The sequence below is a fragment of the Elephas maximus genome, chromosome 4 (assembly GCF_024166365.1).
Source record: "Elephas maximus indicus isolate mEleMax1 chromosome 4, mEleMax1 primary haplotype, whole genome shotgun sequence".
In the NCBI taxonomy this organism is placed as follows: Eukaryota; Metazoa; Chordata; class Mammalia; order Proboscidea; family Elephantidae; genus Elephas; species Elephas maximus.
The window spans coordinates 143021382-143039618 of record NC_064822.1 but is presented as its reverse complement, the minus strand read 5'-3'; the positions used below and the strand labels follow the sequence as shown (position 1 = coordinate 143039618).

The 18237-nt window shown below is 36.3% G+C and overlaps 1 protein-coding gene across 1 annotated transcript in view; it reads right to left on the bottom strand.

Annotated features, from left to right (window-relative positions):
* PTPRQ (protein tyrosine phosphatase receptor type Q) overlaps positions 1 to 18237 on the bottom strand; it is a 253498-nt gene that overhangs the window by 190536 nt on the left and 44725 nt on the right. The window contains 3 exon segments of the mRNA XM_049881583.1: positions 626 to 746; positions 3580 to 3681; positions 4136 to 4318. Coding sequence (XP_049737540.1) covers positions 626 to 746; positions 3580 to 3681; positions 4136 to 4318 — 406 coding nt within the window.

Below are 18237 nucleotides of genomic sequence, written 5' to 3'. Positions count from 1 at the left end.
CCTTTTAAGAGGGCTGACATTAGAATCCAAGTGAGGATTTTTATCTACTGAGTTTTTCTGAAGAAGGATATCACCATGTTGCTAATTGACACGATATGCACTATAGAATTTCATCTTTTTCACAACTGAATCATAAATAGGTTTTTGGGATAAAGGTGATCAGAAAAAAAATACACCACTTACATTTCAATGGAAAACTGACTTTAAACAAGAAGACTTCTAAGAAATGTCTCTTTATCCTACATTTTAGTTAAAATTCCTCTGCTCAAAGAAATTCTTTTAAGAAGACAGTGAGAGCGTACTTGTATAAAACTCTAGAAAAGTTTAAAAATATATTCTTGTATTCACATAAGATGATATGACTCAATGGCTTTTAAGACCAGAAATGTAGTATAATTATGCACATTATATATTCATTTTTTGTTTTGGTTACAAAAGTTATATTATTTGACTGTGCTTTGACCTGTATAAACTTATTTTTTAATAAAAGAGTATTAACTATCATATTATTAATCAGTTTCCTAATGTAGCATCACATTCCGAAATTAAAAAAAAAAAAACTACATTCCTATTATGTTACAGATTAATATTAGTTCTCAGAACTATTTCCAAAAAAATATCTTACCAGACATAAACTGTGTAATAGAGGATAATTCCATTTGGCTCCAGAGGTGGTTGCCATGACAACTTCACCATGACACCAGACAACTGTTTTACAGAGAAGTCATGAGGGGGAGAATCAGGAGCTAAAAAGTTAAAGTGTGGAATAATGTATTTTATTAAACATGTATAACAAAAGGTTAAAATGGAAATTCACAAAATTTTTCTTATAAACTTTCTGGTAAATGAATTGGGCACAGTGCCTTTCTCTGTGGGCATGAGAGACTGAATGTTTACTTTCAAAATGAGATGATAAAGAAAGATTTTTCATGGTGGTGTTAGAACATCTGTTTCTGTGATTCAATGGAAAAAAATATTTCATGAGAAAATAGAGTGAAGGGGTATGTCACAGTGATTCACCTACTGCTCAAATAGATCTTGGTAACTTGTCATCCTCTAATAAAAGCAAAAGCTTTATTGGGGTGAATAAATGGAATATACAGTAAAAGAGTTCCTCAGACAATAAACAGAGGTGGGGGAAAAAAATCATACATCCAAGAAGTGGGCAAGTGACAAGCATAACACCGGGAGAGCAGTTAAAATGATCAACCTACAGATGAAGACTACAGTCCTCAATTTCACTTATGTCATTAAACTGTGAAATAATATCAAAATCTGTTCATTGAGTCTTCAAAACTGAATGGATTACAAAGGAAATACATGCTGCACATAAATAGAAAATGGACAGTTTAGGATCTACTTCCATTCTGCTTTAGTCTGTGTTGAATAAGAAGTAAAAAATTACTGCAAACTAGTTAGCCAAGTTTACAATTCCAATTAAATAAAATATTTAGAATGATATTTTCTTAGCTGCTGTATAAGAGGCTTGTAAATTCTTAGAATATTCAAATATAATTTTTGTATATAAAAATATAACTTACTAAAACTTCAGTTCATAATCACAGTTATGCATGGAAAGTGAACTCATCGAGTGGCTGACAGAAATTCTGAGAATTTCTATTTTGACTAATGTTGTTACATGTACCAATCAGTATTTCCAACAATTTGGAAAAAATGCCACCTGAATTTTTTTTAATTTATTTTTGCTTCTCTTGATAATCTCAGATATAGTTGCATGTGTATGTGTGTGTGTTTGTGTGTGTGTGTGTGTGTTTGCATGTGTTTTCATTATTTGGCAACTTTTTTTTTTAAGTTTATTGAAAAGGGGTTTCTGAGATGAGTTGTAAGGAATAATGGTGACAGCTGTGTTTAGCATTTTCCTTTTGTTTTTCTCACTGACACTACAATAAAAATGTTATCAAATATTGATTATCACAGGAATCTACATATCACTTTGAGTATCTGTGCCCTAAGATATGAATTATCTCTGAGAACTCTCATTTGGCAAGACAAAAGCCTATGAATATTATCCATAACATTTTTACAAAACCCAACTTGTGTTTGTTACTGAAAAAGAAAGGATTTCGGCCAAGAATAGCATTGATTTAGGACATCGTATGTTGTAACTAAGCATTTCTATTTTATTTGTGCTTTAAGATGTTCCTGTGAAATATCAGATAATTCTTGGCACTTTTATATTCAGTCCTCGGTATACCCTTGATTGTTTTTTTTGTAAAATTTCAGACCAGATCTCAAATTCTTACCATCAGGATTATTTCATTAAATTACAAAATAAAGAAGTGGGTACTATATCTAGGAGGGCATTGCTAAAATGGTTTAATATAACTTATCTTGGATGTTACCATCCAAGACAGAAAGGAGAAATAACCTTCTCAACCATTGGACAACCTATAACAATTGTCCCATCGATAAGAATTTATTTACTAAGTTAATTTTCACTTTGACAGCAAGAAGAATCTAACTATAAAAAAATGAAAATTAGGACAGGTAAGTTTTGATGGAGAAGTAAGAATAGTAAGTAGAGGTAATGACTAGGGAAAAATAGCCCATGAGAAGCATCACACTTAGAAACTGAGGCAACACAGAACATGCTACTAGGAGGTATGGAGTAATTTGTAGTGTGCTTTGGGGAAGGCAAAAACAGGGAAAAGACTTTATTATTTTGAACAAATAAGAGCAATCCAGAAAAAAGTCCTTCTTCTTCTAGAAGTGCCTACTGCACATTTTGTCGTTGTGAACGACTCCAGGCCATAGGGTTCAGCTAAGCTTGAAGGTGGAGAAATGAGAGAAAGGGAGGGAGGAAAAAAGATACTACATGAACATTCATCTTACATCCAAGGCCAAGGCCCACCCCTTGTGCCAACAGAACTTTGTTTTAGAGAAAAAATGATCATTCTCAAGATCAATGTATAAAACATAAAATGTGAATACTAATCCCAAATATATCCTTCAAAAAGTAATTTTCTTAGCATGAGAGATGCCTATAACTCGGTGAAGTACCAGTGTAAAGTGGCCTTAGGGGTAAAGTTGATTTTATTCAGGTTCAAAAAAGGTATGCTTACGTATTCGCTATGAAGGTTGTTAACATTCAGAAATAGCATCATGGCCAGTTATGCAGAGAGACCCGGAAAACAGCCTAAACTCATTAGGAAGCTAATCTTAATACCATAAGAAATGTTGAAAGTTGACATAAAGAGAAGCTACAACAAAAGTTATGTTAATGTCTATTCTAATAAATTTAAACTTGAAAAGCATAGTCATAACAAACATCAGTTAATGTTGAAGCTGTTCAAACCAAATTTTTAGTCTTAAAAATTCCCATGGAAAAATTATTACTGATTTTTTTTAAAGAGTACTGATGACTCCAGATGCAAGAAAAGCATTTTACAGAAAGCAAATCTGACTTTGCTAGATTCTTAAAATCTCTGTATAATGCTGACATGGCACCTAACTGATAGCCAAGGTTAGGGAAATGTTTACGTTAGGTATTCATTCTATATACACATTTCCTGGAATGTTATGGAATCAAAGTGTATCAGTAGTCACTACTGTATTTACCATCTTCTTCAGTCAGTACGCTTATGGGTGCACTCCGAACTCCTTCACCTTTGAGGGTACTAGCAGATACCTCAATCATATATTTGGTGTATTTCTTCAGTCCTAAATATAAATAAAATAGTTAAGTTGAGACTTACAAAATATCCTTACCTCAATCATATATTTGGTGTATTTCTTCAGTCCTAAATATAAATAAAATAGTTAAGTTGAGACTTACAAAATATCCTTTAGTCATATGCAAAAGGCAAACTATGAAATGGCCCTCAATAATCTTTCTGAAACTAAATGGAAATATAGCTCTTCAGCAATAGTAACTGCTATTACGAAGACAAAATGATACAGGATAAGGTAAAAAAAAAAGACTGACCTAGAGTCAGTCATTGGCTTATTTAACCAAAAAGCCAGATTTGTCATAACCTTTATAAAAATAATCACACTTAACATGTACAACATAAAAACAAGAGAGTATTTTGTGCCTCTGTGAATTACTTTTATGAGTTAAAAGGATGCTTTCAATATAATGTAAATATCCAACGTTAGACTTTTTTTTTTTTACCTCTAATTCTCTGGGTCAAAGAGGTTGTATTTATAGTTCTTTCCTCATTTTCATTATTTCTCCTGAGATAAATTGTATATTTTTGTATGATTCCATTGGGACTACTTGGAGGAAGAAATGATAGCTCGATCTCTCCAGAAGAAATATTTTTGTAGGTAATGTTTTCTGGTGCACTATCAGGTACTAAAAGAAACAAAAATATAAATATAAAACAACTCCATCCTAAAATTCTATTCTGCTGAAATTCTCACCTAAGTGCAATGCACTAGGATATGTATAGAAGAGCATTCACTGGAGTGTGATTATAATAAACATCCTAAATGGAATAAGGTGTAAATAAATTATATTACAACCAAGTGTATAAGAAAAATTTCATCCCAAAGGAAAATTACTACAGGATGATATTTTTATTAAAACACTTGTGACTGCAATAGTCTCTCTTGTACAACATGCAGAAGAAAAAGGATTAAAAAATCAATCTGTCCTCTATTAATAATATAATAAAGGTTAATAAGTTAGTTTCAATGTATACCAAGACCTATGCAATGTATACAAGACAAAACACTCCTAGATATGACGTTGTACAGTGTGACCTGACCGCAAAATAGTCTCCTAAGAATACAGGATATGATTACTGAAAGCATTAATTTTCTGTATCAAATAATGTTCTCGTGGTATTGAATTTAGTGTTCCTAAAATAGTTCTCTATGTATACCGAAACATATATCTATATATAGAATTTTAATTCCAGGAAAATATTGGAATAGATAGAAAGCCTAAATTGAATGACTATCTTAATGAAAATAAAATTCTGTATAAAATTAAAACAGATTTTCTTTCAAAGAAACTGTGGAGCTGACAAGAAAGTTAGAAATTTGTGATAGCCAAAAACAAACAAACAAAAAAGAACAAGGATGAGGAGGAGGAAAAGAAGAAGCAAAGAAATAAACAACAACAACAAAAGTAAAAACAGAAATCCTGATACAGAAGCGTTGAAGAGTATTGACCAATTCCTGGTGATCTTGTGTTTCTATACTAACAGCTGTGTTAAATGCCAGTGAAAAAAGATATAGCCTTGGACCAACTTAAGAGTGAAGGGTAATCCTGAATAAGGAACTGGGACCCCAAAAGAATACCTTTTGACAACTCTGGAGGATACCTTGAATTCTACTACAGGGTGCCATAGAATTCAGTGTGAGTGTATCTATAAGACTTTTGCAAGGTGGTATATTCACCCTTGGTGAATGGGAGATTGAAAAATAAACCCACCATGCAGAAAACAACAGAAAAGAAACTTATTTTCTCTTGCTGTCCCTCTGGATACTAGGGTAGAAGAGTAAGAAAAATTATCCCCTGAGATTTTAGAATTGCTAACCAGTCACCTTGAACAGATGTGGCCTAATGCTACCTATACAGCTTAAAAAAACAACAATAAACAAACAAACAAAAACCTCAATTTCAGAATTTAAATTAAAATGAAACCGTAATGCTGATTTGATATCACTCCTAAGCAAATAACAGAAACACACACAACTCCTCTCTGGAAAAACTCAATTTCCCCTCAGGTCCCATAAATTTCCCACAGATAAAGTTTCAGGGGAATATGAACACCCAGATAAAATCACCGAACACCAAAGCAAATCAGACACCTATAGTGAAAGACAGCAAACAAAAAGGAAAAAGAACACATACACAGAGCAGAGTCAGATGTCCAAAGACTTCAGACATTAGAATTATCACACAAAGAATAAAAATATGTATATTTAATATGTTTCAAGAGATCAAAGAGATTTGAAAAGATGAACAAAAAAATTCTGTAAGTAATTACAAATAATATAAATAACCAAGCAGGTTAGAAAGAGATCCAGACAGGCCTTTTGCAACTGAAAAACAAAATACATGAAATGAAAACTCGCTTGATGTGTTGAGTGGATTAGATAGTGACGAAGAGAAATTTAGCAAAATGGATTAGAGGGTTGAAGAAATTATCAAGAATGCAGCTCAGAGAAAAAAACATGTGAAAATACTAAATGGTAATGAGAAGACACAGAGCATATATTGAGAGGTTCTAAAATTAACTTTTAGATTAAGATAATATACAGAATGAGGAAGAGGAAATATTTGAATAAATGATGAGTAAGACTTTTTAGAATTATTGAAAAATTTCACATCTCAGATTAAGAAATCTTAACAAATCCCAACCAGGATTTTTTTATTTTTAAATCATACTTAGACACATCACTGTGAAGATGCAGAATACCAAAGAAGAAAATATCTTAGGAGCAACCAGACAGAAGATAGATTATCTATGTAGGAATGACAACTACACTGACAAATGACATCACTTGAAAAACAACTGGAATCCTATAACCAAAAAAATTAACTAGAGCAAACTGAAACTAATTTCAGACAATCAAAAAATGAGTTATAATACCACCAACACACTGACAATACATGAATTTCTAATGGATGCATTTTAGGCAGAAAAATATTTATCAGAAATGAAAGGCCACAGCTGCAAAGATATTGTTTTGTTTTATTTTTTTAATTGCCTGCATAGAATAAGAGTAATGACTAATCCGGGGGAGGATTTGTTTATTACGATGTTGGTAGTCTTTGTATGTCTCTCCTTGGTTTGCTGATGTTAAGAGAAATTGCGGTGTTGATGGTCTGTTGTTACTCCACTCCATTTTACTATTCGTCATGTGTTGTCATGAGTTTGGAGCCCTGGTGGTGCAGTGGTTAAGAGCTATGGCTGCTAACCAAAAGGTCAGCAGTTCGAACCCATCACCTGTTCCTTGGAAACCCTACGGGGCAGTTCTACTCTGTCCCATGGGGTCGCTATGAGTTGGAATCAACTCAACAGTAACAAGATTTTTTTTTTTTTTGGTCATGAGTTTACCCTCCCCACTTTACCATATAAAAGGTTCACCTCTCCCTCAGAAGGTGGGAGCACTTGGTAGATTCCTCTCTGCCCTGTGTTTCCTCAATTCACAAATTGTATTACCCTCAATAAATCTGTTTTTACTGTAACAAAAGTGAGTGTTCTTATCTTCAAAAATGCTATTGCTATTACAGAGTCTTGTTGAGATAAGATTCTTTCCTTTCAAAAGGAAATAATTGGACCTTATTTTTAATATTCTAGAGTCCCTGAGTGATGCAAATGGTTAATGTACTTGACTGCAAACCAAAAGATTGGAGGTTCAAGTCCACCCAGTTGTACCTTGAAAGAAAGACCTGGCAATCTACTTCCAAAAAATCAGCCATTGAAAATTTTATGGAGCACAGTTCTACTCTGACATACATGGAGTTGCCATAAGTTGGAATCAACTCAATGGTAATGGGTTTAGTTTATTAATATTCTACATGCAATGGATATAAAAGTTGGTACTAATAAATTTAGTAGAGAAATAAAATTCAAGAGTCTTGAAAATATAGATACATTCTTCCCCCCACCCCCAAACTCTTACCAGTTAAGGACCTATAAGGCAGACTTAATAGGAAAATATTAACATAGGACTGTTGATACCTCTTAAGTTTTGGAAATATTATAATTCAAAACACAGTTTGGTGTTGCAATACATAGTGATATGATCCTACTGTTCCTTCTCAAACACTCAAATCCTTTTATAGGGTCTTCCCAAACCAAGCCATGTCATTGAGAAAAATCCTCAACTACTTCTCTGAATGCTGTCTTAACTTTATGTCTCTAACTGAATTCCGTAATCTGCTGAGAACACTATTTCTCCGCCCTCTCCAGTAACAGGAAGCGGTTTGCTTTTCTTCTATAATCCCTGCAGCCATAGGGAGTGAGGTTGTTATATTTATTGGTCTTTTTGCCTTGTCCAACTCTTTCTCCTTTTTTTCTTCAAGAATCCCAGGTCTTTTGAAGCCACATTCCACCAGACTTCACTATGCTCTCCCTTTCCTTATAAAACTAATCTAGTGATACTTCTCCACTTACCTAAACATTTTAAAGATTTTATCATCTGAATTACTGACTTCCTCTTTACCACTCCTAGAGATGTCAGCATCCAGGCAAATTATCTATACAGTTCCCTGAACTCTGTATTCCTTTTTCCTTGACCTCTCCTTAACCACTGGCTCCATGGCCACACCCAAGACTTCATCATTACCAGTACTGACAAATAATCCCTCTTTTTGGTCTATCTTGCCAGCTGACTGACCCTTGTAGTTCCAATCCAACAATTATTTTGACCCTTGTCAAATTTTCACTCTCCATCACCTCCTTTATGTCCTCATTTCCCTACTTCCCCAGGTTAGAATCCACAGTTCATCACTACAAACATTCTCTAGCAATCTCCATCAACTCTTTTCTCTTTTTTTTTTTGTCTTACTTTCCTGGCAAAATCCCAATTTGGGTTAAACAAAATTCTGAGCTGGTTCCACATCTGCAATGCAACAGCTGAAAATAGGTGAATAAAACACCACTTTTTTTTCCTGACTAACCTCACTTAAATTTATAACCTCAAATCTCAAGTGGCTCTTTGGGACTGCCTGGCAGCTTATATATTTTCTTTGTTAATTCATTCTCCCACTATTTTATGTGTTTTCACCATCTTCTCTCTCCAAAAACCTCCATTCCATCTGCCTCCTTATTCCCATTTTGTTGAGAAAATAAAAACAATCAGAAGAGAACTACACCCATTCTTCACTTATTGACTATCTTGTTATCTAATATTTTGCATTTATGACAATAGTAAAAAACTACTATCTGACTATTTTGTGCATCAATGACATACATCTAGCAATAACGAATGCTGAGGTACAAGGCAAGGTTAACGTTGGCTGTGATGGTTAACGTTATATGTCAGCTTGGCTGAGCCATGATTCTCAGCAGTTTGGCAATTATTTAATGATGTGACAGTTATGTAATGATTTAGTCATCTTCCATTTTGTACTCTGATGTGGTCATCCTCCATTTTCACATAACACTTATTTTCACATAACGACCTGGTCTTTGGAAACTAACCATGGCGATATGTGAGGAGCGGGTGTACTTAATCTCTTCATCTTTCTACCACAAATTTTCCTTCAACTTCCTTCCCTCCTTATACCTTTCAAAGGCTTAGTACTCCGTTTCTCACTAGATTTCATTCTTCCTGTTTATCCAAAGGCATTACACTTGAAGCTATTCCTGCTCTATTGTATCATTGGTTTTACTCTATTTATTAAATTGTTTCTATCATTGGACACGTACACACACACACACACACACTAGAATATCTATCATCTTTTAGAAAAAGTTTCTTTTGATTCCACTTGCCCCTTCAGCTACTGCTCCATTCTATTCTCCATTTTATATTAAATTTTATATTAAATTTGCCTTTACTCATTTTCTCCGATTTTTTTAAACCTATTAATGCCTACTGAGCATTTTTCCGCTATTTTTTCCCATGAAATGTACATTTGTAAAGTGACCAATGCCCTCCTTTTTGCCATACCACTAACCAATTTCATGCCTTCATCTTCACTTGTCAGCAGCATTGAACATAGGAAATAAATTCCTTCTACTTGAAAATCTTTCTTCTTTTGGCTTCCACTACAGTCTTCTGATTTTCCTCCTGCCTCACTCTTCATTTTCTCTTAGTCCTTGACTGATTGGTTCACCCCTGACTTCCCAAAGTCTACTGTCATATTGCCCCAGGACATAGGTGTCTGCTTCTTATCATCTCTATTTTCTTGTGAATTTATCTTGTCCATTTTTTTTCTTTTATTGACTTTGAATACCATAGATATGGCTGTTGTTGGTAGGTGCCTTCCAGTGGATAATGTCTCCAAATTACAGGCACACTTGGAGATATTGCAGGTTGAGTTCCACACCACCTCAATAAAGCAAATATCACAAATAAAGCAAGTCACATGAAGTTTTTGGTTTCCCAGTGTATATAAATGTTATGTTTACACTATACTGTAGTCTATTAAGTGTGCAAAGCATTATGTCTAAAAAAACTATGCACATATCTTAATTAAAAAATACTTTATTGCCAAAAAAAAAGTTAACCATCATGTGAACCTTCAGCAAGTATTAATCTTTTTGCACGTGGGGGGTCTTGCCTCGATGCTGATGGCTGCTGACTGATAGGGAAGGTGGTTGCTGAAGGCTGGGGTGGCAGCAGCAATTTCTTAAAATAAAACAACAATGAAATTTGCCACATCGATTGACTCTTCCTTTCACGAAAGATTTTTCTGTAGAATGCGATGCTGTTCCACAGCATTTTACGCACAGTAGAACTTCTCTCAAAATCGGAGTCAGTCCTTTCAAACCCTGACACTGTTTTATCAACTAGGTTTGTGTAAGATTCTAAATTATTTGTTGTCATTTCAACAATGTTCACAGGGTCTTCACCAGGAGTAGATTCCATCTGAAGAAACCACTTCGTTTGCTCGTGCATAAAAAGCAACCCTTCATCCATTAGTTTTATCCTGAGATTGCAGCAATTCAGTCACATCTTCAGGCTCCACTTCTATTTCTAGTTCTCTTGCTATTTCCACCACATCTGCAGTTACTTCCTCCACTGAAGTCTTGAACCCCTCAAAGTAATCCATGAGGGTTGGAATCAACTTCCAAACTCCTGTTAATGTTGATATTTTTACCTCCTTCCATGACTCACAAATGTTCTTAATGGCATCTACAATGGTGAATCCTTTCCAGAAGGTTTTCAATTTACTTTGCCCAGATCCATCAGAGGAATTACTATCTATGGTAACTATTTAAAAAAAAAAAAATCAAACCCGTTGCCATCGAGTAGATTCCAACTCATAGTGACCCTCTAGGACACAGCAGAACTGCCCCATAGGGTTTCTAAGGCTATGATCTTTATAGTAGCAGACTGCCACAACTTTCTCCCATGGAGCAGCTGGTGGGTTTGAATTGCCAACCTTTCAGTTAGCAGCCAAGCATTTAACCACTCTGACACCAATGCTCCTTAATGGTAACTATAGCCTTACAAAATGCATTTCTTAAATAATAAGACTTGATAGTCAAAATTATCCCTTGATCCATTAGTTGCAAAATGGATGTTGCGTAAGCAGGCATGAAAACAACATTAATCTCCTTGTACATCTCCATCAGAGCTCTTGGGTGACCAAGTGCATTGTCAATAACCAGTAATATTTTGAAAGGAATATTTCTCTCAGTGTAGTAGGTGTCAACAGTGGACTTCAAATATCCAGTAAACCATGTTGTAAACAGATGTGCTGTCTTCCAAGCTTTGTTGTTACATTCACAGAGTACGGGCAGAGTACATTTAGAATAATTCTTAAGGTCCTAGAATGGTAAATGAGCATTGACTTAACTGAAAGTCACCAGCTACCTTAGCACCTAACGAGACAGCCTGTCCTTTGAAGCCAGGCACTGACCTCTTCTCCTAGCTATGAAAGTCCTTGATGGCATCTTCTTCCAACAAAAGGCTGTTTGGTCTACAATAAAAATCTGTTGTTTAGCATTGCCACCTTCATCGACATTCTCAGCTAGATCTTCGGGATAACTTGCTGTAGCTTCTACATCAGCACCTGCTGCTTCATTTCCCACTTCTATGTTATGGAGACAGCTTCTTCCCTTAAATTTCATAAACCAACATCTGCTACCTTCAAACTTTTGTCCTGCAGCTTCCTCATCTCTCTCAGCCTTCATAGAATTGAAGGAGTTTGAGCCTTGCTCTGGGTTAGGCTTTGGCTTAAGGGAATGTTGCAGCTGGTTTGATCTTCTATCCAGACCACTAAAACTTTCTCCAAATCAGCAATAAGGCTGTTCTGCTTTCTTATCATTTGTGTATTCACTGGAGTAACAATTTTAATTTTCTTCAAGAGCTTTTCCTTTGCATTCACAACATGGCTAACTGCTTGGCACAAGAGGTCTAGCTTTCTCCCTGACAGCAAGGCTATCTACATGCCTTGCTCACTAAGCTTAATAATTTCTAGCTTTCAATTTAAAGTGAGCTGCCATGGGACTCTTCCTTTCACTTGAACACTTAGATTCCATTGTACGGTTATTAATTGTCCTAATTTCAATAGTGTCGTGTCTCAGGGAATAGGGAGGCCCAAGGAGAGGGAGAGAGACAGGGAAAGGCCAGTTGGTGGAGCAGTCAGAACATACACATTTATCGATTAAGTTCACTGTCTTATGGACAGAGTTCATGGCGCCCCCAAATAATTGCAATAGTAATATCAAAGATCACTGATCACAGATTACCATAACAGATATAATAATGACGAAAAAGTTTGAAATATTGTGAGAATTACTAAAATGTGATACAGAGACACAAAGTGAGCACATGCTGTTGGAAAACTGGCACCGACAGAACTGCTCCAAGCAGGGTTGCCACAAACTTTCAGTTTGCAAAAAACATAGTATCTGCAAGGCACAACAAAATGAGGTATGCCTGTAGATATCTTTGACCCTGGATCTTTTCCCTGAGCTTTAAACTTGTATACCCTATCGCCTTCATGACAGCCACTTGGATACCTCAAACGTGTTCAAAACGGAACTTCTGAATTTCCTCCAGACTTATCTCAGTGTTCCCCCATCTTCATAAATGGTTCCACTATTCACCTCGATATTCAGACCAAAAACCTAGGAGTCAGTCTTGCTTTTTCTTTTTACCTTACTTCCACATCAACATATTCAGCTGTGACTTTCTAAAAATGTAAGTCATATAACGTTCTTGCCTCATAATTTCTAATAACTTCCCAGTATAATTAAACTGCAAACTCCTAAGATTGGTGCCCAAGAAGAGGCATGATCTACCTCTGCCTGTCTCTTTCTCCCCACTTGCTATATTTTCCCCATATCTCATACTGCTTGAATGACAGAAATGTCCTGCTTTTCCTCAACCACATCAGTTTCCTCCTGCTTCAGGAACCTGGCAACTGTGATTCTTCCTCTTCCTCCAGATCCTCATCTAATTCAACCCTGTTATTGTTAGGTGGCACTGAGTCGGTTATGATTCATTGTGACCCTATGCACAACAGAACAAAACACTGCCCAGTCTTGTACCATCCTCACAGTAGTTGCTATGTTTGAGCCAATTGTTGTAGCAATTGTGTTAATCCATCTTATAGAGGGTCTTCCTCTTTTTCATTAACCCTGTACTTGACCAAGCATAATGTCCTTCTCCAGAGAATGGACCCTCCTGATAACATGTCTAACACACATGAGATGAAGTTTTGCCATCCTCGCTTCCAAGGAGCACTCTGGCTGTACTTGTTTCAAGTCAGACTTGTTTGTTCTTCTGGAAGTCCATGGTATCCTCAATATTCTTCACCAACACTATAATTCAAAGGCATCAATTCTTCTTTGGTCTTCCTTTTCATTGTTTAGCTTTCACATGCATGTGAGGTGATTGAAAATACCATGGTGTGGATCAGGTGCACCTTAGTCCTCAAAGTGACATCTTTGCTTTTGAACACTTTAAAGAGATCTTTTGTAGCAAATTTGCCTAATGCAGTAAGTCTTCTGATTTCTTGACTGCTGCTTTCATGGGCGTTGATTGTGGATCCAAGTAAGTAAAATGAAACTGTTTACAATTTCAATCTTTTCTCCGTTTATCATGATGTTGCATATAGGTCCAGTTGTGAGGATTTTTGTTTTCTTTATGTTGAGGTGTATTTCATACTGAAGACTGTAGTCTTCGATCTTTGTCAGTAAGTGCTTCAAGGCCTTTTCACTTTCAGCAAGCAAGGTTGTGTCATCTGCATATTGCAGATTGTTAATGATTGTTCTTCTGATACTAATGCCACATTCTTCTTCATATAGTTCAGCTTCTCCAATTATTTGCTCAGCATACAGTTATTAATGATGTTATACAAACATAGCCTCTTCAAGGAGGACTTTTCACACTCATCTATGTCAAATAGCCCCTTCGCTACTTCTTTCTCTGCTATTTTTTTCTTCACAGTAAAATCAAATCGTACTATTATTTATTGATGTATTTTTGGTGTCCCTTCTAGAATGTTAAGTTCCAGGAAGGTAGGACTTTGTCTTACTTACTGCTTTATCTATAGTGCCTGAAACAGTAGTAGCACAAAGTACAGAATCCATACAAATGTGTTGAGTAAATGAATAAATATGTTCAACATGATACAGAATATATTAAAAACAAGGGGAATGTTCACAGCAAGAGAAAAGAATTAAGTTCAGATTGACAAAATCATTTTGATTCTCCTGGAATCCAGATTTCTGGGCTTATGGAGGTGGGGTGACCGTTGCAGGTCATCTGCCCTTATGTATCCTTTTGAACCCTGAGCCTTTAAACCCTGCACCCATTGCCATCAAGTCAATTCCAACTGATCGCAATGCTATAGGGCAGAGTAGAACTTTCCCATAGGGTTTCCAAGGAGCAGCTGGTGGATTCGAACCACCGACCTTTTGCTTAGCAGCTGTACCTCTCAACCACTGTGCCACCAGGGTCTTCTTGAGCCTTTAAGGATCTGTTTTCCTAAAGCCACCTTCAAGTCAAACAATAGCCTAATAAGTAGCTTAGCAAGATCATTTTGCTTTAGGCACTGGGCTTTTCTAGAGAGTTATCAAACAATAACATTAATATCTCACACAAGTAAAAGTTTGCTGAAGATCATTCAAAAGCAGTTGTACGTTGACAGGAACTGCCTGCCAGAAATTCAAGCTGGATTCAGAAAAGTATGTGGAACCAGGTGTATCACTGCTGATGTCAGATGGATCCTGGCTGAAAGTAGAGAATACCAGAAAGACGTTTACCTGTGTTTTATTGACTATGCTAAGGCATTCGACTGTGTGGACCACAACAAATTATGGATAACATTGTGAAGAATTGGAATTCTAGACCACTTAATCGTGTTCATGAGGAATCTTTTCATAGATCAAGAGGCAGTCATTCGAACAGAACAAGGGGATACTTCGTGGTTTAAAGTCAAGAAAGGTGGGTGTCAGGGTTGTATCCTTTGACCAAGTTTATTTATATCTGTATGCTGAGCAAATAATCCAAGAAGCTGGACTATATGAAGAATGAGGCATCAGGATTGGTGGAAGACTCTTGACAACCTTCATCATACAGATGACACAGCCTTGCTTGCTGAAAGTGAAGAGGACTAAAAGCACTTACTGTTGAAGATGAAAGAGCACAGCCTTCAGTATGGATTACCCTCAACATAAAGAAAACAAAAATCCTCACAACTAGACCAATAACCAATATCATGATAAACAGAGAAAATACTGAAGTTGTCAAGGATTTCATTTCATTTGGATCCACAATCAACACCCATGCAAGCAGCAATCAGGAAATCGTAGGACACATTGCATTGGGCAAATTTGCTGCAAAAGACATCGCTGAAGTGTTAAAAAGCAAAGATGGCACTTTGGAGATTAATGTGCTTCTGACCCAAACCATTGTGTTTTAATTGCCTCATACTCATGTGAAAGCTGAACAATGAATAAGAAAGACTGAAGAAGAATTGACGCCTTTGAATTATGGTGTTGGTGAAGAATATTGCATATACCATGGACTGCCAAAAGAATGAACAAATCTGTCTTGGAAGAAGTACAGCCAGAATGCTGCTCAGAAGCAAGGATGGCAAGACTTTGTCTCACATACTTTGGACATGTTATCAGGAAGGATCAGTTCCCAGAGAAGGACCCCATGCTTGGTTAAGTAGAGGGTAACCAAAAAAGAGGAAGACCCTCAATGAGATGGAATGACTCAAAACCAACCCAGTGCCGCCGAGTCGATTCTGACTCATAGCGACCCTATAGGAGAGAGTAGAACTGCCCCATAGAGTTTCCAAGGAGTGCCTGGTGGATTTGAACTGCCGACCCTTTGGTTAGCAGCTGTAGCATTTAACCACTATGCCACCAGGGTTTCCTGGAATGACACAGTGGCTACAAAAATGGGCTCAACCATAACAACGATCATGAGGATGGCACAGGACTGGGCAGTGCTTCATTCTGTTGTAGATAGGGTAGCTATGAGTCGGAAGTGACTTGAAGGCACCTAACAATAACAACATCCATGCACAACCAGTTTCTAGGAGCAAGAATCTCAGGGTCTAAACAGAAAATGAATGGCTTGTCCTTAGTGACTGTTTCTCCTACTGCCTGGAGCTCTGCAAGTAAGTGTTCTGATGTTTTCTCCTGAGAAATTAACATACCTATGACCTATATAACCTGCTTCTACTGTTCCCTCTTTTGAGTACCTTTTGGAATACTTTTGGTTTAGGCACTGCTGGATTCGAATGGTGTCTACTCACAATAAATCCATTCTGTTATACGCACTTTTGGTGTTTCTCTGCATATTTCGGGTTTTGACAATTGCAAGGAAAAAAAAGGCATCAGTGACACTATGTTTGAATTTTATAATTCAAGGCAGTTTCTTATTTGGAAAAATTCTCCCATTGGAATTTGTTAAATTGTCTTCTAGAGTTGCCTGCCTACCACCAATAGTCAGAATATAAATATGCATCCCTGGCCTCAGGCTTGTATCCTTTGCATTCTTATTTGCATATTCTTAGGGGATAACCAGTGCTGGATCTTCAGACAGATACAACAAGACACTCTTTGGTTTTGGAGAGTTATGATGCTCTTAGAGCTTTCTGAAATAACAGAGTGTTCTTAACTTATAAGTATTTTGTAAAATAGATAACTCATGAATTAAAAAAGTAATGATTATAACCAATCAGAACAAGCTGAATCTATTTAAAAACTAAAAATAAAAACAATTAATTTAGTTAATTATAATACTAAAAAGGGAAGTGAACTTTAGTGGCCTAAAGATTATGGTTTGGCATACACAGTTTTACCATTACGTAGAGAAATTAGGAAATGCTATTAATTAACACAAATAAATTGAGAGAGTCCTACACAAAATTTTGACCAACATCTAAGTTACTATCCATTAGTTGTTATTATCCAAAATCAAACATATTCAAGGCATTTGATAAAGGCTTATTGTGAGAAAGTTGTCTTAAGAAAGGATGGAAATATGTGTAATATATGTATGAGAGTAATATGTATGAGAACTTCTTAAAACTCTGTGATTCAGAATAGACTCAACAGCAATGGGTTTGATTTTTTTGGATATCGTAAATATGAGGGGGATAAAAGCAAACAGAAAGTTTGTAAGCTGTACTTTCTATGATTAATATACACAAGATCAATCTTGTATTGATCCTTGCTGTCTTGAACACAACAGAATTTTACTTCCAAGCATTAGTTAACTCTCACTCCCTAAATAAGACAAAGCATTTGAACACATAATTTGTTCCCATTTGTAATTAGCAGCATTAAAACATCGCTGAAAACTAAACTTCACTTTCTCATGTACCAATATTGAGCAGTAGGCCTTTGTTTCAGATAACAACTTGTTGTTGTTGTTAGTTGCCCTCGAGTTGATTCTGATTCATGGTGACCCCATGTGTGGAGAATAGAACTACTCCACATGGTTTTCAAGACTGTGACCTTTTGGAAGCAGATCACCAGGTCTGTCTTCCAAGATGCCTCTGGGTGGGTTTGAGTCGTCAACCTTAAGGCTAATAGTCAAACACTTATCCACTTGTACCACCCAGGGACTCCCCGATAACAAGAATCAAAAAAAAACAAATCCATTGCCATTGAGTCGATTCCGACTCACAGCAACCCTATAGGGCAGAACGGAACTGCCCCTTAGGGTTTCCAAGGAGCATATGTTGGATTGGAACTGCCGATGTTTTGGTTAACAGCTGAACTGTTAACCACTGCGCCACCATAATAATAATATTGAGCACTCCTCTACACTGCTGTATATCCCATAGGGCCTGGCATATTGTAAATATTTGTTAACTATTTGTTGAAAGGATGAACCTCTCAGAGCCTTGGGTTTTTCTCACATCCTTCTTCAAATGACATCTTGAGAGGCTACTTAAAGATCTAGCTTTCTTTTTTGCAAAATGAGCTAAAGTTAGTGGCTTAACAACTTAATAACAGCAAATATGATCTAGAAAAAGTCACTAATGTAGATCCCATTACCCACCACTTCCACACTAATGCAGAATGCAGAGAACTTGAAAGCAGGAAATCAGGAGAATGGACATTAACCCCTACACCCTATTAATAGGCCTCCTTTGCTTCTACA